Genomic DNA, 24312 nt, shown 5'->3' with positions numbered 1-24312 from the left:
CTCGAGCCTGGCATGAACCGCTCCGATGTGCTATAATGACACCAATCTATCACCAGCCAACCAGGAAACTTAATCAAACGCATCCCCCGCCCACTTGTGTCCGCGTCTGAGACTTTGAATTTTCACAGAAGGAGGGAAGAAGTTGACTGAGGTAAGACTGTGTGATAAATTAACGAACGGATAAGATAGGAATTTCAACATATAGGGCTTAAGTTTGTTACTGTTAAATAAGCATTGCTTGTACAGTAACGTTATGTCATTACAACGTTGACCCACTTTTAACGTTCCGAGTACCGACTGTAGCCGGTAACAAATGCTAATTAGCTTGCTGTCAAGTTTTTCCTTTGTCGAGCTTTAAGCGTAAGGTCATGGATGTTACTACTGCTTGTTCCTGTCGTAATATGATATGTGATATGTGCTGTTGTCTGTTCATAGCCACTTTTTTAATCTATGCAGTTAGCATTGTTTTGTTACTAGTATTGTATGTTTCTTTTTGCTGTTTAACCGAAGTGTAACTGCTGCCATCTTGACGAGATCACCATCGCAAGAGATTTTATCTCATTGTTTTTGGCATCATTACAGCATTAACATTTACTTTTATTCATTTACCCCCTCTGTGTAAATTAGAAAATGGCACAACTTCCTTTGTAGCCGTCAACGGACAAGCACAGACTTGTCTTGAGTTTTGAGCCAATCACAACAGGGCAGCACTGTGGCCTGAGGTAAAACATGATAGTTTAAGTTTGTTTAAATTACAAAAATGAGTACACCCAATGACTGTCTCATCTACTCTTCATATACTCATACTGTTTAAGTAATGCAATAAAACTAATCTTTAAAAGTGGAATTTACTCAAACTGTTTGCATAGAATGAACTTTCAGGTTATCGGTGTAATAGTGTTGCAGTGTTCTGCAAATTTGCAATTTAATATTTCAGATCTTGAGACATGAAAGTGCTATTTTAAAAAATAAAAGGTCAGAAATATTTTCTTTGTTGTCTATTTAATTCATTTTATTTCCTCAATAATTTTCCTTGATTAAGAAATCGGTCTGGGCTCTTATGCATTAATCAGTAGCCTGCATGCTAGTATATGTTCCATTTGCAGTCAAACATTTTGATGTACTCCAGGCTCAATTTTGATTAATCAAAAATCTGCGTAGTAGTACAGTCTGAAGATGCTCTTGCACATTCGGTGTCAGTTGAACAAAAATTATGGGAGGATATAGGTTTAATAAGTTTTACAATTTTTGAAGTGAGTGATGGATTGATAAGTTTAGATGTGTTCAATATTTTCTTATCTTCAGACATAATAGTGTAGGAGATGTTTCTTTACCTGCTTGATAGTTTCGACTGAGACTCCAATCTTCCTCAGAAGAGTCATTAGTCCTTAAATTAAATTCATTATAGACATGAACTTAAAATCATTGTTTTATTTTATGGCCTTGGTGCCCTGGCTTTTGGCCTTCGTGCCCTCAAAAAATTGACAGCACAAAAGGCCAAGTGGCCTTGCCCCTAAAATGACGAAATTCCAGGCCTGGTTGTTGGTGTCTATGTGTCAGCCCTGTGATGATTTGGGAGCTTATCCAGGGTGTACCCTGCCTCTTACCCATAGTCAGCTGGGAAAGGCTCCAGCTTGCCCACAACCCTGTACAGGATAAGTGGTTATGGATGGTGGAAAAAAATTCTGATCTTTATTTTGGTTTCATTGTGTTTTGCTTCACAAAAACCTCCCATTTAATAAGGGTGTGTAGACTTGTTTTTATAGCCACTGTAATCTATCCATCTTATCCATTTCCATACTTGAACCACCTGCTATTTATCTGCACTGTTATTTCAACTTGCCGCCTTGCTTGGGATCACCACCTTACTCGTGGTGGGGTTTTTTGTATGTCCCAGTGACCCCCTAGAGCTATGTCGGCTGGAGCTTCATGCTCCTGTTAGGGCCACCCAGGCCAAACAGGTCGAAGGGTAGGGGCCAGACAAAAACTGATCCCCCATTTTCCCCCCTCGGGAGGTTGGTCTAGGGCTAACAACCTTATATCGTAAAAAGTAGATGTTACAAAATCATCGAGGAGTAACTTTCAACCACCGGACCTGGGCGAGGTAGGGTCTTTAACATGAAGGTTTATGACGTGACATGGTGAAAGCCAGATGGAAACTGTGGGGCTGAATGAACTACTGACACCCAGGAAGACCATCAGAATATCGAATTTGAATGTCAGAATGATGTATGAACCAAGAAGAGTGGTGCAGATAGCTAAGGAGATGAGGAATTACAATATATCTGTACTGGGTTTGAGTGGAACAAGATGGAACCAGACTGGGCGGTTAGTGTTATCAACAGGAGAATTGGCATTTGGCATTGATGTTGTCAAAGGAAGCTGCCAGAGCTGTCATTAGCTGAGAGCCAGTCAGCTCTAAAATTGTGATGGCTAAGTTTTCAACCAAGCAAAAGAACATCAAGGTTAATATTATACAGTGTTATGCTCCTACAAACAATGCTGAGGAAAATAAGAAGGAGGAGCTCTATTCCATACTACAGGATCTCCTGAACAAGGAACGATCTAAGGACATTACCATCATTATGGGGGACTTCAATGAATGAATGAATGAATTTATTTATTTCAAACATGCATAAAAATGTATGTAACTATTTGTACATACAAAAGAAAGAAAACGAGAAAGTGACAAAAAAAGAATAAATAAAATAACATAAAGAGCTAAGACATTACAATACACTGCACATTGTTCGAAAAAGGAGTGGGAAGAAGTACAATACTTTTTTTAAATTTCCCACCCCTTTTTAACTACCCCGAAATCCAAACAACATTAATACACCTATAAAAATATATACCATATATCCACTTCATGAATATCTATATAAATATCTCATCTCATCTCATTATCTCTAGCCGCTTTATCCTTCTACAGGGTCGCAGGCAAGCTGGAGCCTATCCCAGCTGACTATGGGCGAAAGGCGGGGTACACCCTGGACAAGTCGCCAGGTCATCACAGGGCTGACACATAGACACAGACAACCATTCACACTCACATTCACACCTACGGTCAATTTAGAGTCACCAGTTAACCTAACCTGCATGTCTTTGGACTGTGGGGGAAACCGGAGCACCCGGAGGAAACCCACGCGGACATGGGGAGAACATGCAAACTCCACACAGAAAGGCCCTCACCGGCCCCGGGGCTTGAACCTGGACCTTCTTGCTGTGAGACGACAGCGCTAACCACTACACCACCGTCGTGCCGCCCCTATATAAATATATAATTACAAAAATAAATATATACTACATACCATATATATATATATATATATATATATATATATATATATATATATATATATATATACACACATATATACACATATACATACATATACATACACTTCATAAATATCCATATAAATATTTAATTACAAAATTAAATATATACTACATTCCGTATATACACTTCATAAATATCTATATAAATATATAATTACAAAAATAAATATCTACTACATACCTATCCCTGTAAATATGAAGATATCTATCCCCATAAATAAATATATACCATATATACCATATACTAAGTTAGTTCTAATATAACAATCAACCCTATTCTATTTATCCCTCATCATCCTCCATTAACATACTTCCTCTTCAATATACGTGTTTAAAAATATTTTTTTTGTACCTTTTTTTAAACAGATTTATATTTGCACTTTGTTTTATTTCTGTCTCCAGTCTGTTCCATAAAATCACCCCACAGCTCGATACGCACATGCATTTCATATTTGTTCTAACCTTTGGTTTTTTAAAATTTAGGTCTCCCCTTAGATTATATCCCCCCTCTCTCTCACTAAACATTCCTTGTATATTTTTCGGCAATAGATTATTTCTTGCTTTGTACATTATTTGTGCTGTTCTTAATTTGACCAGATCCATACATTTCAACATGTGTGATTTTATGAATAGTGAGTTTGTGTGATCTCTGTATCCTGTTTTGTTTAATGTCCTTATTGCTCTTTTCTGTATTGTACATATCGGCTGCAGAGTGGTTTTGTAGGCGTTTCCCCAGACTTAGACACAATAAGTCAGATATGGCAAAAATAATGAATAATATAGAGTATGCAAAGATTTGCAATCAAGAATATATTTTGTTTTCCACAGAATTGCCAAGCACTTTGCCACTTTTGCTCGTACATATCCTACATGAGGTTTCCAGCAGACTTTATGATCCAAAATCACACCAAGAAATTTAATTTCCTTTACCATTTCTATCTTAGTATTGTCTATTATCAATTCTACATTACAATCTATTTTGTGTCTCCCAAACAACATGATCTTTGTTTTGCTTAGATTTAATGATAATTTATTTTTGTCAAACCATAGTTTTAGTTTATTTATTTCAGTTGTGATTATCTCTAAAGTCTGCTGCAAATTCTCACCGGAACAAAAAATATTGGTGTCATCTGCAAACAAAACAAATTTCAGTACTTGCGAAATTGTACATATGTCATTGATATATATTATGAATAATTTCAGACCTAATATTGACCCCTGTGGTACCCCGCATGTAATGTTCATGAAATCAGATTTATGGTCACCTATCTGCACAAACTGTTGCCTGTTTCTTAGATAGCTCGACAGCCAGCTCCACCCAACTCCCCTAACACCACACTTTTCTAGTTTACTTAATAATATACTATGATCAATGGTATCGAATGCTTTTTTTAGGTCCACAAATGCTCCAATTGCTATTTTTTTATTGTCTATACATTTTGTGATTTCCTCTATTAGTTCCATTAGTGCCATCGATGTTGATCTGTCCATTCTGAATCCATATTGACTGTCTGTAAGGAGGTTGTGTTTTTCAATGAATTTGTCCAGTCTATCTGAAAAAAGTTTTTTGAGTATTTTGGAGAATCGGGGGAGTAAAGAAACAGGCCTGTAGTTTGTGAAATGGTGTCTATCTCCGGTTTTAAACAATGGTATCACTTTTGCAATTTTCATTTTGTCTGGAAATGTACCTGATTGAAAAGATAAATTGCAGATGTGGGTGAGTGGTTTCACAATTCCCTCAATAACTGTCTTTACTGTTAACATGTCTATATCATTCCAGTCTGCAGAGGTTTTGTTTTTACATTTTCTTACAATTTGGATAATTTCTTCCTCATCAGTTGCAGTTGCTACTACTATCGATGCTAAGATAGGATCTGATAACACTAGTTATGAAGGGGTCATAAGAAAGCATGGTCTTGGGGAAATTAATGAAAACGGAGAGCTGTTTACTGACCTGTGTGCACTGAACCAACTTGTCATTGGAGGTAGTATTTTTCCACACAAGGGCATACATAAAGCTACTTGGGTATCGTCTGATCATCTAACAGAGAACCAAATAGATCATTTTTGGATCAGCAAGAAATTCAGGAGAACATTGCAAGACATGCAGATTAAGAGGGGCGCAGATGTAGCATCGGACCACCACCTTGTCCTGGCAACCTTGAAATTGTGCCTTAAATGTCATAGCCGACCTGCTTGATCTAGGACACAATACAATGTAGACCTGCTCAGAGTGGCAAAGATGAAAGACCAGTTCCAGATAAGCATGTCAAATAGGTATCAGTTGTTGCAAGATCTTTATGAAGCAGAGGGTGTAACAGATATCGAAACTGAGTGGAGTAGAGCGAAGAACGTTTGGATCGACGCATGTGAGGAGACTGTTGGAAGGAAAAAATCAACCTACAAGGACTGGATGTCACTAACTACTTTAGAGAAACTCGAGGAGAGGAAAAAATGTAAAACCGATTTGAACAACTGCTGGACAAGAGATTTGAAGGCTAGGGCCCAGGAGCAGTATGGAATGGCTCACAAGGAAGTCAGAAAAAGTGTTTGACGAGATAAAAGGGTGTACATGGAGAACATGGCGAAGGCAGCAGAAGAAGCAGTGGCCAGGAAGAACATGAAAGATCTTTATAGCTACACAAGGAGGCTGGCAAGAAAATATCATCATGCAGAGAAGCCATTCAAGGACAAGTGAGGCAAAACCTTAACCAAAGCAGAGGAGCAACTCAAGTGTTGGGTGGAGCACTTTGGAGAACTACTAAATCGACCTTCCCTGGAGAACCCACCAGATATTCCACCATCTGACACAACCCTCCCCTTGAACTATGATAAACCCAGTAAGGATGAGATCTGGAGGGCTATTCAAGCCTTGAAGAATGGAAAAGCAGCAGGGCCTGATGGGGTTCCTGCCAAAGATATGAAGGCTGATCTAGCAATATCCATATGTATCCTTCACAGGCTCTTTGCTAGGATATGGGAGGAGGAGAGCATCCCAAAAGATTAGCGGGAGGGGATTATCATAAAAGTTCCTAAGAAGGGTGATCTGGGAGAATGTAACAATCACAGGAATCATGCTACTATCTGTACTGGGGAAGGTCCTTAACAAGATACTTCTGGAGAGAATGAAAGCAGCAGTTGATGCCCTGCTACAAGACCAGCAAGCAGGTTTTCGGCAAGATTGATCTTGCATAGATCAAATATGTATGCTCTGTGTCATCATAGAACAATCATTGGAATGGAATTCCTCACTTTATGTCAACTTTGTGGACTATGAGAAGGCCTTTGATAGTGTGGACCATGAGACACTATGGAAATTACTTCACTTTTACGGAATTCCAGAGAAATTTGTGGCCTTAACAAGGGAATGTCTTGCCGTGTTGCACACGAGGGTCAGTTATTGGAACCTTTTGAAGTTAGAGCTGGAGTATGGCAAGGATGCTTACTATCACCTTTCCTTTTCACATAACCATTGCCAGATGCAGGAGAAAACTAAGTTCATAGAAACATCAGCCAAGGTTGGTCTGAGGATCAACAAGGGAAAGACAAAGGTGCTTAGGATAAACACCACTAGCAAGGTACCTGTTGTGGTTGAAGGGCAAAAACTGGAGGATGTAGAGGAGTTTACATATCTTGGGAGTATCGTGAACAGTCTCATCATTACAAGGATAGGGAAGGCCAGAGAAATGTATCTTATGTTGAAGAACATCTGGGCTTCGAAAGAGCTCACAATAAAAATGAAGCTTCGCATATTTACATCTAATGTGAAGTCGGTCCTGCTCTAAGGTGCAGAAACATAGAGAATGACCAAGAAGACACAGAACAAAATCCAGACCTTTGTCAATAGTTGTCGGAGATGAATTTTTGGGATCTGCTGGAAGGATAAAGGTCACCAATGTGGATCTATGAAAGCTTGCCAGGGAGGAGCCAATGGCACTGCAAATAAAGAGGAAGAAATGGGGGTGGATAGGTCATACTCTGCGGAAGCCTGCAAGCATCACGTGGCAGGATCTTGCTTGGAACCCACAGGGGAAAAGGAGAAGAGGAATAGTTGGAGGAGGAACTTAGAAAGCAAGCTCCAGGGCTTGGGACTAAGCTGGACTGAACTTGGAAGGAGGGCCCAGAACCATGTAAGCTGGAGGAAACTCGTCAATGGTCTATGCTCTGCAGGGGGCGACGGGCTTAAGTAAGTTATTTCAACTTCGTGCTTGCTCTACATTTGACACAGCCATTTTAATCTCTAATAATCCATCTTTCCTGCACTTTCCATACCTGTCCACTGTGAATGCCAAATCAAGTTCGAGTAATAGCCCAGGAGTAATAGGGTTATACCCGGAACAAATTAGTAACAAGCTGAAAATTTCAGAATATGTTCAGAATACCTTTAGGAATAACATACTAAAAGTCCCCGGAAATCCCCCTTGTGATCTCTGAGAAATTCAAGATGGCATCCAAAATGGCCGCCAAATGGAGATCTGCCCATATCTCAGGCCCAAAACAAAATATTAATGCAATTAAAAGGTCAGAATATATGTTTTGTAGGGTAGGAGAGAAAATTCCAACATGTGTATATTACATTGTGTATTAACATTATATAATAACAATGTACACATTATTATAACAGTATATTTGTGTATAATGTGTTCGCTTGCCATGTCTGGTTAGATTGTCATATTTTTGGCACTGGGAGTTTCACTAAAACCAAAAACATCATGAACTCCAAAACATTACCTTCAATCCATTATAACAATTTATTTACATATATTGTTCATTATAACAAGAAGCTAATCCAACACAATAAATCATGGCGACTGAGTGTTCCTCAAATAATGAACCTATTTACAAGAAGACAACTGGTCATTGTTCTATAACTTTCAACTTCAACAATCAATAATAATTACAGACTTATAATTGTAAATCTATACATGTGCTATTTAATGTACACTACTGATTATAGAGTGTGGATCCATTGGTTACTCGTTCACTCCGTATCATCCTATTCTGTTCACAAAACAACAAACACAATTACTAGGGGTTGGAGCACTTATTTTCATTAATATTAATTAAAGTAAATTGGTGGTGTAAAATGAAAAATGGCATGTTAAAGGTCATGCTGAGTTCAGTCATTTTTAAAAGGTCATGCTGAGTTTAGTCATTTTTTGTCCGAACACACTGGCATTGCTAGTAGTAAAGACTGGCACTAGAAACTCAAAGATTAATTTTTTTCCACCCTTAAACAATCTTTTGAATAAATTCCTTGCTTCATTGATGGTACAACAAAGGTCCAAGCATTACAACTGAGGCACTGAGAAGTGTTTAAGTCTACTCATTGTTTATAAGCAAGAGCTTTTATTGAGGCAGACCTTTTTGTCATGAAAGTCGCCGGAATGTTGAAGAAGTGTACTGAAACAGCTTGCCATTGTAGTTTTAGAAGATAGAGTTCTCAAATTTAATTTCCCTTTAATATTTTATCAAAGCTTAAAGATGCACTAAATATTAAGGAAATTGATGTCTAATTGTTGTCTTACATTATGTTCATGTATGTAGGTAGCCTACTAAGCTAATCTGTCAATCATGTCAACCATCAAATTCCATGTAATGTCCACATTAATGACCTTGTAATCTTGGTTAATTTTAATTTTAACAGTGTGACAATGGTGAATTTGCATTGCTTGTATGAGAGAACATATAATTTAACATTTTAATTGCATTTATATTATGTTTTATCCCTGAGATATTGAAAAATCTCCAATCGGCGGCCATTTTGGACGCCATCTTGAATTTCTCAGAGAGCACAAGGTGGATTCCCAGGGACTTTTAGTATGTTATTCCTAAGGGTATTCTGAACATATTCTGAAAAATTCAGCTTGTTACTAATTTGTTCCGGGTTGGACTCAATTTTGAGCTAATGCTCTTGGGCTAACCGCTCTCTGAACCTGCAAGCCACCCTAAAATTATTTTCCCCCATCATTTTTTTGTGCTATTTTCACTGTCCTGCCAAATTATGCTACTCACCTAAAATCTTCTGTCTTATGTTTTCCAGACTTGTGATATGTTTACAGCTGAGGTTATAGCTGAACTACATTTCTTTACACTGTAAAAAATGATTTTTTGACCTTGTAAATACAATAAGGACAATTAAAGTGATTTCTACATGAATATATCAATTCTGAGAGTTACTTGAACATGCCATGTGTAATTCAGCGTAATGCTTGGAGTTTTCGAGTAATAGTGTGCCTTCACATTCAGTTGTAAATTTAACTGTAATAACTGTAGTAAAAAATACTGTAGGCTTACTATTGTCATCATGACAATTACTACAGAATTTCAAGTAAAATGTTGCCTAATACATTGGTATGACGTCAGAGTTTGGACATGCCCGCCCTCAACAACAGGTTGTCTGACTGATGAACTTGACGTGACATTTTGTCGTGGACTCGTGGTGGTCGCAGATTAATATCTTCGTGCATTCAAATCTGTCGTTGATGGTCATCGGTGTCCTCCCTTTCATCTGTAAATGTTTGGAAGTGTGGAAATTCACCACGGTTAAGGTAAGCATGTACAAACTAATTTAATGGTCGAGCTTTGCAACTTTATCTGAACGCGTTTTGGAAGCATGTATTTGTAAATGGATGATGGTATCTGGGTTTTCGTGGTGTTGATGCGGCGATTTGTCATCAGTGTTGCATTGAAAGTAGGACACTGTCCTAAGGTGTTACTAATTACGATGTGCTTTTAGGTGAAATCGGTTTAATAATAACGGAGGCACAGTGAGCTGTTTTTCCCACTGGTAAGTTTGCTAGTGGAGTTGCTAGCAAGCCAAGTTTGTGCTAGCTAGTGGTTATGAAATGGCAACCATATTGCAAGGCTAATGTTTGGTGCTCTTCAGATGCTTTTGCAGGTAGCATAACATTCTCCATCCTGTCTCCAGGGTCTGTCACGTTGATGTTCTCTGGCTTATGCGAATTGCACTCCACAGTGTTGGGCTGCAAGCACAGGCCACATGTGTGAAAGTTAGGCCCTAATACTTTCTCAATGGAGTCTGTTCCTGACCATTTGAGCAGAAACCTGCACTTAAAGAACAGTCCACCCTTTTTGATTTTCACATATTTGCAGTATTTCCAAATATTACACATGAATGTGCATATCATTTTCTTCTCAGTGTGTTTAGTACTTAGATGCAGTACTTAGACATTATTAGCATAGCTTAGCATAACCACTGGACGTAAATAGAACCATTGTAGTGGTTATATTTACTTCCAGTGATTATGCTAAGCTATGCTAACAGCAGGCATACTGGCCTGTCTCCTGGTGTCCCTTCCATGTTCTGTACACTTCAGAGAGACACAGCAAATGTTCTTGCCACAGCTCACATTGAAGTTTCCATCATGCACTACCTACACTATATGAGGGACTCCGGCAAGTGATGTTCACCACCTTATGGTTCATCAAGGCATTGAGACACTTGGCAAAGTGCAAATGTAACTAAAACATTAGCCAGAAAGGAGCAGAATAGAGAAATGGTCTGTGGAGGCCACCGACCGAATCACTCATTTTTAGGGGGTGTCTTGGAAAAAACCTGTCATTTCCGCCTGTTGCCTAAATAAATTTGCACAACAGTAGTGTTGCTCCCCAGCTGGACAGGCTGATTTCACAGAAGTATAATTGACTTGAAATGATGTTGCGTTGTTTTGGTGTTCCCTTAATTTTTTGAGCAGTGTATTTACTTCATGCTCTTGTTTTCATACAGCAGCAGATCGATAGCCATGATGCCGTCATCCGTTGTCTGATCCATTTCCTGGGAGAATCAACAGAGGAACTCATTAAAGACTACCAGGTGTGTGTGTCTGTGTGTGTGTGTGTGTGTGTGTGTGTGTGTGTGTGTGTCCATGCCCCACGCCTTATACAAAGGCTGTAGTTGAAGTTTTGGGCTGTGCAAGTTGTACAATTTTTGATCATTGTGGCACTTCTTTGTCTTCTGTTTAGCAGGATGTGTCCCGGGATGTCATTGAACAAGACATCAAAGACCATGTGATCAAGATCCTTGTGCTGGGCAGTGCTGCAGAGGGTGCCCCCCCAACTGATGTCATCATTGTGATTGATGGTACAGAGGTATTGAGTGGTTGTAAAACACTCACCAATGCTTGCGTTCTGCTCATGGGCTTTGTGTACTCACTGAATCTCAGTTATCCTCCAAAATTGAAATACACATTTGAAGTGTTTCAAAAGTTGCTTTTGGAGTTGGATGATATAAAGTTTTCCCCCAAAGTGCATTCTCTGAAAATCAAACTGCTAATGTAAAAGGGAAATGTGACTAAAGCTCATGCAGTAGATGCAATTGACTTAATTGTGAAGTTGTTCTTAACTGTTCATAAGAGGCTTTCAGTTATGCGTCTTGCTATCTTAAGTGGAGGTTTCTTTAATGACCTCAATAATTTACAAATGGGCCTGTACAGATTTATTGGCTTTTTTAAAAGAAAGATTTGCGTTCTTTTTTGATGTTTGAATTTTATTGCAGTGTACTATTGTTTCAAGTGTTTAAAGTGTTTCAAAAGTCACTTTTGGCATTTGGATGACTTAGTTTTAAATTCTCCCCAAAAGTGGGTTCTTTGAGAATAATAGTGCTACTGTAAAAGGGGAATGCCATTGCATGTTGCAGATGCGATTGACTTCACTTTGAAGTCTGTTCATAAAAGTCTTTGAGTTATGCGTCTTGCTAGGTTTGTTCAACGACTTGAATGATGTGCAGGTGGGCATGTACAGCTTTTTGCTTTTTTATGTATTTATTTATTTTTAAAGATTGTTATTTTTTCTTGGAATATGTAGAGTATTTTACTATAGTGTACTATAGGCCGATTTAGTGGGTTCCCTTGCCATCATGTGTGGAGGGCCCAAAGTTAACTCATCCCTCTCTGCTAATCACACACACACACACACAGAGAGAGAGTTTGTTTTAGACATATTGGCCCTAGAAGTGATTGTCAATCTCTGGTCTCCCCCCATAGGAAAGCAGTGCTCCTCATCTGTGATTGAATATCTTGAGATATGTTAAAGCTCATTTCATATCATTGTGATCAATTGTTGTCTGGATTACTTCTCTCAATGGTACCTTAAGAGTAAGAGAGAAACTAGATTGATATAGAAGACATAACTAAGACAGAGGGGACCAAGTTGAGATACCCACTTAAGCAGTACTTGAGGAGAAGGATACACAAATGAGAGAACAGAAAAGGAGGAAATCACCTCTGTTCATCTTTCTTCTCAAATATTGCTCAACTGGTTATCTCAACTTCACCTCCTTTGTCTTAGGTGTGTCTTGTATCTCAATTTAACTTCTCTTTTGCTCCCAAGGTACCCTTAGGAGAAGTAATCCAGGAACAATTGATCACAGAATGATATGAATGAGAAGTTGAAATATATCTCAAGACCATAGATGAGAAACACTGCTTTCCTATGGGGTAGACCACAGGTACAATATATAGGAAGAACAAGTTGATATAACCATACTAAGCACTTGTTATATTGCATCAACCCAGTTGTTATATCAACCCACAGCACAAGTTTCTTTTAGTATTGATTTAGGTCAATTCAGATCCTAGTTTGGTGTCTTGACGAAAACTGTGTGAGCGGCATTCAATTGTGCTGTTAACATCAGAGACGTGCAAACTTCAATCTCGACTTAACATCTCCAGAAAGGCCACAAATTCATCTCTCTCTCTCACACACACACACACACACACACACACACACACACACACACACACACACACACACACACTCCCATCCCTCTTTTTGTTTTTGCTCTTTTGTTTTTTTACAGTGTTAGTTGAACATATAATATATATTGTTCAATTTTTATATATAATTTTATATTTTAATGTACAAAATGCCCATTTTGTTTTTGTGTTGTGGAAAAATAAAAAAGTAGAATTCTGGATATTGTGCATCTTCCTTTTTTGGAGAGATTTATAAAGGTGTGCCTATTAACATTTACTTGGATTTTTTATGTGGAAAATGTGTACTAGGTTTTTACCAGTAATTCTTAATGAAAATATAACTAAGTAAAAAATACTTGCTTTCAGATGTAAAAAATACTTTGGTATTGCTAGTAAAATCTATAAGGAATTGCAAGTAAATTTTACTTTAAAATAGGCAATTTAAATTTACTTAGCATTTCTGAGTGTAAAACGTGTACTAAAATTTTCTAAGTAAACCCCACTCCATATTTTTATCAGTGTGGACTCCACTCTTTGAGTATTTTAATGACAATAAATGTCAATTAATTCTATTCCTTTCTTAAATGAAAGTCATTTTTTAAAATGCTTCAGCAATAAGACATGGATCCATGTGGTCATTGAGCCAGCCAGACTGAATTTCAGAGAATACCTTTTAACAATAACACCGCTTCCAGAAAGTGTAATTTTGTATATTTTAATACTTTGCAGATTTCATAATTATTCATTGAAATACAAACCATTTAAGCATTTGAGCAACAATGCAAAATAAAAAACAAAAAAATTCAGAGGTAATAACGTTGCATGAGGCAGTTAGTTTGACAAATTATTATTTTAAAAAATGTATCATCGAAAAAAAAACCCACTACATTACAGACACATACACACTCCAAAGCAACAAGAGCATATCAGCTGCTCAATTACGTTTCATCTGTACAACATAATGAAAAATCAAGACTCAGCGAGGTGCCTAGATCTTTAGCACCTGACACACACCTCGAATTGTTAAAAAAAATGTGCAGACATAATAATCTATTAATAAAAATAATTTAAAAAAAACGACATCTTTGAAGAAACTAGGCAGTAAAGACTTAACTCCACTCCTCAGTGTAACATTGACCAATTATAATCTCTCATACACACTCATTAATCTGCAGTCAGGACATTTGCGGGTCTCCCTTCATCAACATATGTGTATGTGCAAAGAAAACAGAATGCACTCGTGAAGGAACAGAGGCTTCAGAAGGGGATCAGTTAAGAGATAGTCAAAGTGTTTCTGCACAGATTGACTTCATCTTGAATCCTATTAATTTTGCTCTCGATTTTGGTTGCCAGGCTCTTCATATTGAACTTGTGCAGTAGTCTGGGAAGGCTGCTGACTTCCTGCTCTGTCGCCTTGCTAAGCCACTGCTGCAGCTGCTGAATCCAAGTGTCCTGGTCTGTGACAGACCGTAATGCACGAGTGTTCTTTGAATTAGTTAATTGCCTAATAAAGCGATGGAGCTTCTTAGTATTGTGATGCTTGACAATTTCTATTAAGGACTGCTTGAGGATATTTAGCCAACCTGAAAACAGAAGAATAAAAAATTATCAAAAACAGTGCTTGCATCCAGTTACTGTGTCTGATTCATTATTCAAGGGAGAGGAGGAATCAGTCTGAGAGTGCAAGAATGAATAATTTAACATCTCTTTTAGAGCTATAAAGACAAACCACTGCTGTTGTATAATTTATTAGGATGCCGAAATAGAACATTGAGGTGAGATCTAAGCAGAGTGGAAACCTTTTACGGGTTATTATTTTACCCGACACCATCAGGTAACATTATAAAGATTTGCATGAGGTTGGGTCACTGTTCAATTCTCAAATCTGACTGGTCAGAAATTGTTGATTCATTTTTGCAAGGTTTATATGAACACACTCACTCATTCTAATATGTGATCATTTCTATATAACCCCTTTACACAGACATATTATAATCTAATACTAAACTGAATAACAAAGTGCTGTCTAATCACTGGAGCTCTCTTGCACATTTCAGCTCTGAGCTAGATGCCAAAACAATCCCTTCACAGTCTCTTCTCCCCTTACTCTAACCCCAGCCAAGTTTCTTCTTGAGTCATGTTTCCATAATTAGCTATTCAGTGGAGACCTGATATGTCTATGATCCTTAGCTTGGTCTCTCACATTTCTATCACTGCCAGATAAAAAAGTGGTGCTAATAGTTCCTGTTTATAGTTGAGAAGCCTTATAGATGACATTACAGGCATTTAGCAAACACTCCTATCCAGAGCAACATACAATGTACCCAGAGCAGCCTGGGGAGCAGGTGCCTTGCTCAAAGGCACTTCAGCTAATCCTGCTGGTCCAGGGAATTAAACTAGCAACCTTTTCGGCCTAAAGCTACTTCTCTAACCATAAGGCCATGGCTTCCCCTCCTCAGTCCTCAAAAGGAATAGAAAACTATTCCTTGTCCTTGTTAAATGAAACCCTAACAATTTTCAATAAAGCATACCATCTTGTGCAATACTGTTGCAGGTAACACACACGTTGTCCAAATGGCTGGTTCCATGGAACAGAAGCTTCTCTTCTGATTTGCACGGTGTGTGCGGAACACATTTGGTGTTTCCCGGTTGTCCGACTGCATAACTTCCATTCCTGCAATACTCACACACCGTGTCTGTGTATGGAGTCCCTGTTCAATGATTAAAAACAAGTCTTAATTTAAAAAAACAAACAAAAAAAAAACTGCAGAAAGTACAAATTTTACATGCTTTTCTCCCTGTTAACTTTGTCTTTTTTGGTTCTTTTTTTACAGATATATAAAATCAACAGTTTTTTTTTTAATGCAACAATTTGTTGGCATGGAATTCCACGAAACATATCGTGTATCATAGAAAAGACTTTAAGAATCATATGATATTTCATTCAACCCTAATTAAGGTTCAATGATGTCCATGTTATTTTCTCACTTTTATTTTATATACATCATGTAGATGCACAGATTAATTATTTTCTCTTAATACAAACTACATACAGTTTGTGCTTGAAATAAAGTTTTAGTTGTATCACATGGAACAGATAAATACACACTAAATAAAAAAATCCTCGGGTATAGCAGCAAGATGATTATACACTCTAAGTGATCATTCAACACTGATACATTTCAGAAGCTAGACAAGAAAAGACAGGTTCTGATTAACTTTTGAACTGAATTACCTTTTTCTTTGACTCCGTATCCGACTGGACACACCGTATGTGGCTGGCAGCTGTACGAGTCGCGGTAAAAGCCCTCCTTGCACGCACACACACGGTTACTGGACCTCGTGCATTTCTGTACCACGACCTCATCTGAAGAACACCAGTCGCATGGTAGACAATCATAGATGTAGTTCCAGTACTTGGTGTAGAATCCATCATTGCACGGTTGGCACTTGGTAGGGCGCGTCTCCGTGCAGTGCTGCTGCAGATGGAAACCTGGACCACAGCGGTTGCACAACACTGTCCGGCCAGAGGGAAGCTCGTGCAGATATGTGGTCTCATTTTGAGCGAGGACCAATGATGCTGTGCTGCTGTATAGCACTAAAAGTGTGAGGACAAACTGTAGAGACAAGTGCACACACACACACACACAACACAAAGAAAGATAAATAAATTACATGTTCAATACAGGCAACATGTTCAGTCTTTCTTGTTTGAATCTTAAAGCACTGTGTCTTTCGTGAGTTCCTGCTCGAGCACACAAGAGTGCATTGTAACACTAACACTAACTCACTGTCAAAATGGATAACAAGAATACTTAATCATTTTTTGCTACCTCGGTTTTAGGAATTGTTAACTCCTTATCCTTATCATCGTTATCCGAACACAATACAACAAACAAATCAAAATAAAATCCACACACACACTTTACTGAGAGCAATCCCAAACCCAGAGTGTCAGAGTAAGACTTTTACAGGTTGACAAGTATAATATTCAACAAACTAGTGAGGATCTGGACACAGTAATGGAGAGGAAGATGAGGGATAAAATCAGGAGCATCCCAAGCAAACCCTTCTAACCTCTATAGATAAAGAGCACTATCAATCTCCTAACCCATGGGCAGGACGGAGCAGATACAGGGGGTCTTTTGTCCTGACAGCCATCAGTCAAGCCATTAGTACAAGAGTGCCAGTGGACATTTTATGATTTACTTTAGACATTGGATTTTTAACACTTTAAATACCTGAATGTGTGTGTGTGCTGTTTTTTTTTGCACCACATTTAGACAGTATATTTCATGTCTGTGTATCCTTCTACATCTGTATTCACCTCCTGCTGTTAATTAACACCCACCAGAGGATGAATTAAGTCTTAATTAAGGGTAAAGCTCTTTTCTTATAGCTCCAATGATCAAATTTGCACCAAAAACAATCGTGTCAGGTACTGTAAATATGAAAAGGCAGGAAGGATGCACCTTTTTTTTAAAAGAGTATAACAACACTGGAACATACCTTATAGGCTATGATACCTTCGTCAAGGTGTTAAACAGAACGTTTCATCCAGATAAGACCTCTCTCTCCCTCCATACCAAACACAAACACATTAAACACACAAATGTCAAAGCTCAGGCAGTTCTCTGAACACTCTCTCTCTCTCTCTCTCTCTCTCTCTGTGTGTGTTTAAACACAGAAAAACTACCCTGTGCTAAGAAAAGAAAGAAAGAAAAAACACCCCAAAGCCTCTACGCTTGAGCCGTGCCTCAGTGCGCGTGCCGCGGACTGACCCAAGCACGAGCGCTACGTGATTCTCTGAAAGTGCGACGTCACTCACCTCGCGAGTTGCCATGAGTTCCTGTATGTGCGTGCCTGCCTGCCTGCTTGTCTTTCTCTTTCTTTCCCTCCTCCAAGTTCTCAAGGAGGAGCACCTCGTCCCTCTTTTTATTGTGCTCTGCTTGTTCTTCTAAATGCGTCACAGAACATACTACTCATTTCCAGGAAAATACCCCACATCTTAATGTACATCAACAATGGAATTATATATACATACACACACATATTTGGGAAACACTTGTGACAACCTCGGTATTAAATAACACCATTTACCATCACCTTCCTTCTTTCCTTCCTTCCTTCTCTCTCTCTCTCTCTCAAACTGGACATTTCACATCTTTGCACAATATCTTGAAGGTTTTTTTTTTTTTATCATACCAGAGATCCTTACATTTAATCCTAGATAGTAGAGAGCTTAGTATTCATAATAAATCATCAATTTTTATCCAGTTATTTTCTATTAGCCTATAAAACTGAACATGGACTGATGTTGTATATTAAATACAGAGCTGATATGTTCATTATTTTAGAATAAAAGAACAGAAAGTATTTATTTGTCACTTATTAGGTGACCTGGCTCATTTGAATACTCAATTTTGATTGGTTGTTAGAGGAAGCAATAAAATAATTTGTACACTACCGTTCAAAAGTTTGGGGTCACCCAGACAATTTTGTGTTTTCCATGAAAAGTCACACTTTTATTTACCACCATAAGTTGTAAAATGAATAGAAAATATAGTCAAGACATTTTTCTGGCCATTTTGAGCACTTAATCGACCCCACAAATGTGATGCTCCAGAAACTCAATCTGCTCAAAGGAAGGTCAGTTTTATAGCTTCTCTTAAGAGCTAAACTGTTTTCAGCTGTGCTAACATGATTGTACAAGGGTTTTCTAATCATCCATTAGCCTTCTGAGGCAATGAGCAAACACATTGTACCATTAGAACACTGGAGTGATAGTTGCTGGAAATGGGCCTCTATACACCTATGTAGATATTGCACCAAAAACCAGACATTTAGTAGAATTTAGCTAGAATAGTCATTTACCACATTAGCAATGTATAGAGTGTATTTCTGATTACTTTAAAGTGATCTTCATTGAAAAGAACAGTGCTTTTCTTTCAAAAATAAGGAAATTTCAAAGTGACCCCAAACTTTTGAACGGTAGTGTATATCATTGGGTTTTTTGTGTCAAATTATTGATTTGTTTAGTAGATATTCATGTATTAAGCGGGATAATGTACAGTGAGCCTCTGCTTTTTATCAGCATCCAATATCACCTGTAGGGTTTATTTCAGAATAATAACCAGCTCAAGGTACAGTACCAGTCAAACATTTGGAAACACCTTCAAATTCAATGTTTTTTTTTTTTTTTTCCTACATTGCAGAACAATACTGAACTCATCAAAACTATGAAATAACACATGGAACATATGGAATCATATGGTAAACAAAGAAGTGTTAAAAAAACAACATGTTTCATCTTTTAGATTCTTCAAAGTCGTCACTATTTACCTTGATAACAGCTTTGCGCATTATTGGCATTATCTGAACAAGCTTCATGAGGGGCGGCATGGTGGTGTAGTGGTTAGCGCTGTCGCCTCATAGCAAGAAGGTCCGGGTTTGAGCCCCGTGGCCGACGAGGGCCTTTCTGTGCGGAGTTTGCATGTTGTCCGTGTGGGTTTCCTCCGGGTGCTCTGGTTTCCCCCCAGTCCAAAGACATGCAGGTTAGGTTAACTGGTGACTCTAAATTGACCGTAGGTGTGAATGGTTGTCTGTGTCTATGTGTCAGCCCTGTGATGACCTGGCGACTTGTCCAGGGTGTACCCCGCCTTTCGCCCGTAGTCAGCTGGGATGGGCTCCAGCTTGCCTGCAACCCTGTAGAAGGATAAAGTGGCTAGAGATAATGAGCTGAGAATGAGCTTCATGAGGTAGTCACCTGGAATGCTTCTCAATTAACAGGTGTGTCTTGTCAAAAATGGAATTTCTTGCCTTCTTAATGCATTTGACACCATCAACTAGTAAAAAGTAATAAAAATACAGTAAATAGCCCTGTTCGACAACTGTAATAATCCATATTATGTCAAGAACCACTTAACTAAGTAAAGAGAAATAACAGTCAGTCATTACTTTAAGACACAAAGTGTCTTTTAGTTAATTAAAATAAAGAAAAAACATTGAATTTGAAGGTGTTTCCAAACTTTTGACTGGTACTGTATATTAACCCTTACACAGACAGTACAGTATAGTACATTAAAATTCTTTTTTGGGGAATCAGAGCAAAGGGTCAGCCATTATGGGGAAGCCATGCCTTAATGGTTAGAGAAGCAGCTTTGGGACCAAACGGTCACTGGTTTGATTCCCTCGACCAGCAGGGATGGCTGAAGTGCCCTCAAGGTACATTAACCTATACAGTACAGCAAAATTGTTTTTTGGGGGTCAGAGCAAAGCATCAGCTATCATAGGTAAGCCATGGCTTAATGGTTAGAGACACAGCTTTAGGACCAAAAGGTTGCTGGTTTGATTCCCTGGACTAGCAGGGATGCCTGAAGTGCCCCTGAGGTACATTAACCCTTACAATTATGGTAAAATTGTTTTTTTGAGGATCAAAAGGGACTCGCCATGCTGGGGAAGCCATGGCTTAATGGTTAGAGAAGTGGCTTTGGAACAAAAAGGTCACTGGTTTGATTCCCTGGACCAACAGGGATGGCTGAAGTGCCCTTGAGGTACATTAACCTTCGCAGTATAGCAAAGTTGTTTTGTAGATGTCAGAGCTTTGGCATCAGCCATGATGGGGAAGCCATGGCCTAATGGTTAGAGAAGTGGCTTTGGGAATAAAAAATGCAATCATCAAAACATCGTCATAAACAGAATAGTATAGCCACAAGGCAATAACATAATAATGTTTGGAAAGGATTAGGAAGAAGTAAATAACTTATCAAATCCTAACCCTCTATACCACCTTTAATCAAACGTCACTTTCCACCATAATAAACTATATATACAAAAAAAATCAAAATCAAAAAAAAAAAAAACATACCAAGACATACCAACATGGTATAATATCGCCCAAATCAAATCATATATATACAAATACTTATGCTATGCATATATACACACATACAATACATATATACAGTACATACACATACCTATAACTATACACATCCATACATGCACAGACACCCATATCATAATTATGCATATTATGCTTATATATTATATACAATTATGCACTTATATATATATATATATATATATATATATATATATATATATATATATATATATATACACACACACACACACATATATATATATATATATATATATATATATATATATATATATATATATATATATGTGTGTGTGTGTGTGTGTGTGTGTGTGTGTGTGTGTGTGTCTTTACATGGTAGGATATACCGCAGCCACCGCACCTGGCAGGCATTAAGGCCTGCTCCTTCTGTGTGGTGGCTAGCATAGAAGTCGCTCCCCTCAGACGTCTTCAACTGAAAGCAGAGCTGCACGACGAAGACCTGTAGACTTCACAGGGTTTTCAAGTGGGCACCCCCCACTTCACCGGTGTTTCGTCAACAAGCCCACGACACCTCAGTGGGGCTTGACAGCAGAACCAGTGTCCTGGAACTGCTCCCTCTGTCATTCAGGAACCTGCCGTGCAACTCTGTCCCCCCTCTTCTCTGCCAGCCTGGCTTCGCCACTGGTCACTTCTCTTTAGCCACAGCCACCTGGATGCCTGTTCCACCTGCTTTGAGATGCTGTTCACCAAGTTCTTACGGGTTACACCCCTAACCCCAAGCCGTCCTAGTGCTCTCCAAAGGGACTGCCCTGGGAACCCCCTGCAACCCACCTCCACTGGTAGGTTCCAGGTTCTCCACCCCCTCTGCTAACTATCTACAAGGAGGGGCTGGTACTTCCCCAGCTTGCATTCGTGTGCCTCCTCAATCCTCTCCTCCCAGGGTACCATTAGCTCTATCAAGGCCACCTGTTTTGTTGCATGGGACCAGAGCATGATATCTGGTCGGAGGCTGGTGACAGCAATCTCTTCAGGAAACCTGAGTTGCCTACCCAGGTCAACTCTCATTTCCCAGTCCTCTGCCATGCCAAGAATACCTGCACACCTGTCCTCCCTGCCTGCCTTCTGCCCAGGCCTGAGAAAGCTGATGAAGCAGGGCCCTTTGTTGTGGGCCTTGGTTCTTTTCCTCTTCCTCTCCTTCTCCAGGCCATCGGCCAGTTGCGCCAACACTTTATCATGGCGCCACCTAAACCTTCCCTCGGTCAGGCTTGCTTTGCAGGATGACAGGATGTGCTCCAGGTTTGCTGGTCTTTTACACTGTGCACAGAAGGGATCCTCTGTCAGCCTCCACCTTTGCAGGTTAGTTGGTGTTGGTAGCACATTATACACAGAGCTCAGAAGGAACTTCAACCGATGTCCCTCCATGTTCCAGATGTCCTTCCAACTGAGGTATCTTCCCCGGACACTGTCCCACCAGGTCCAGCTGCCTTGCTGCTTCATCGCCACTGCCCTAGCTTGCCTGTTCTCTTCCTCCACAGCCCGGATCTCTTCTTGTACCATTCCCCTATGGTCCTTTGCCTTCACCTTCTTCCAGCTTGCTCAGGTGATGACTCCAAGGCCCAACCTCCCCTGGGTCACAGTACCCAAGATGTCAGCATGTTGCAGTCGCTCCTCCGCTTCCCTCAGCGCTCCGCTGGCTCTCCACTTCTGACCTGTCTTCACAGTGATGTCTGCCTGTCGCACCGCCTGATCATCACTGTCACGCAACATCATGACTAACTGGACCTTGGCTGCCTTAAATTCCTCCACGACAGATGTGATTGGTAGTTGTAGTTTACTCCCAGAACTATATAGCCCTAAGGAGCAAAAACTCTTGGGGACTGCCAACCATCTCCTAAGGAAGTTATTGATCTTCCTTTCCAAAGTTTCCACTGTTGTCAAAGGAACCTCATACACAAGCAGTGGCCACAAAAGCCTTGGTAGGATGCCGTGTTGGTAACCCCATACCTTATACTTCCCCGGTAGGCCACTCCTCTCCAGGGCTTGCAGCCACTCGTCTGCCTGGCTGAGCATCTCCTTTACACTTGCCTTGTCATTCAGGTCAGCTCTGTACCACCTCCCTAAATTCTTAATAGGCTTCTCTGTTACCGTGGGGATGGTGTCTTCACCTATCTTGAACCTGAAGCGATCTTGGACACGATCCCGCTTCAGGACCAAACTCCTTGATTTTGATGACTTAAACTCCATCCTGGCTGCAGCAGTGGGTACATTCGGATATATTATATAAAAAATGAGTGTGTGTGTGTATATATATATTCACACACACACACATACATATATATATATATATATATATATATATATATATATATATATATATATATATATATATATATATATATATTGTATATATTGTAATTCCTCCTCCCTATACCTAGTAAAGATCTGTTCCTTATACCTTTTTTTGAACTGGTTTATAGTTGTACATTTCATGAGCTCCATATTCAAACTATTCCATAGCTTTACTCCACAAATAGAGACACTGAACATTTTTAACGTTGTCCTAGCACTGCAAATTTTAAATTTCCCCCTAAAATTATAGCTCCCCTGTCTATCCGAGAACATTATTTGGATATTCCTTGGTACTTTATAATTCCTTACTTTGTACATTACTAAGGCAGTTTTATATTCTATAATATCCCTGAATTTTAAACATTTTGAATTTAAGAATAGTGAATTAGTATGATCTCAGTAACCAGCACTATGAATTATTCTTATAGCTCTTTTTTGAAGTATAATTATTGCATGAAGTGAACATTTATACGTATTTCCCCACACCACTGAGCAGTAATTTAAATATGGTAAAACCAGGGAACAGTAAAGTATGTGGAGTGAATTATAGTCCAGGACATGCTTAGCTTTACTCAACACAGATATGCTTCTTGATAGTTTCATTAGTATGTATTTTATATGTGATTTCCAATTAATTATATCATCTATTATTACCCCAAGAAATTTTATTATTAGAAACTCTTTCAATATCAACACCATCTACCTGTACATTTATTGCCCTATTTATTTTATAATTATTAAATAACATGATTTTTGTTTTAGACAGATTTAATGATAATTTATTTTGATCAAACCAACTTTTTAACCTGCACAATTCTGAAGAGATTATGTTTTCTAACTCATGTAAATTTGTTCCAGAACAAAACATATTTGTGTCATCTGCAAATAATCTCATCTCATCTCATTATCTCTAGCCACTTTATCCTGTTCTACAGGGTCGCAGGCAAGCTGGAGTCTATCCCAGCTGACTATGGGCAAAAGGCAGGGTACACCCTGAACAAGTCTCCAGGTCATCACAGGGCTGACACATAGACAACCATT

General features: G+C 38.9%; 2 protein-coding genes across 2 annotated transcripts in view; one reads left to right on the top strand and one right to left on the bottom strand.

Moving 5' to 3' along the window:
* Nucleotides 1-12738, top strand: part of LOC132870626 (zinc finger MYM-type protein 6-like) — a 63189-nt gene extending 50451 nt beyond the window's left edge. The window contains exons 2-4 of the mRNA XM_060904366.1: nt 11093-11179; nt 11329-11454; nt 12694-12738. Of these exons, the coding sequence (XP_060760349.1) occupies nt 11093-11179; nt 11329-11454; nt 12694-12738 (258 nt within the window). The remainder of the gene's footprint in view (nt 1-11092; nt 11180-11328; nt 11455-12693) is intronic.
* Nucleotides 12739-13759: 1021 nt separating this feature from the next.
* On the bottom strand, nt 13760-17978 carry LOC132874692 (tumor necrosis factor receptor superfamily member 11B-like). Its single transcript, XM_060911060.1, has 4 exons — nt 17887-17978; nt 16294-16675; nt 15590-15769; nt 13760-14641 (listed from the first exon to the last, which is right to left on the bottom strand). Exons 1-4 carry the CDS (start codon nt 17899-17901, stop codon nt 14331-14333), a joined length of 888 nt encoding a protein of 295 aa, XP_060767043.1. The 5' UTR covers nt 17902-17978; the 3' UTR covers nt 13760-14330.
* Nucleotides 17979-24312: the final 6334 nt, after the last annotated feature.

This window comes from Neoarius graeffei, chromosome 2, assembly GCF_027579695.1.
Source record: "Neoarius graeffei isolate fNeoGra1 chromosome 2, fNeoGra1.pri, whole genome shotgun sequence".
In the NCBI taxonomy this organism is placed as follows: domain Eukaryota; kingdom Metazoa; phylum Chordata; class Actinopteri; order Siluriformes; family Ariidae; genus Neoarius; species Neoarius graeffei.
The sequence above is the reverse complement of the archived record's forward strand: the minus strand, read 5'-3'. Positions and strand labels throughout refer to the sequence as shown.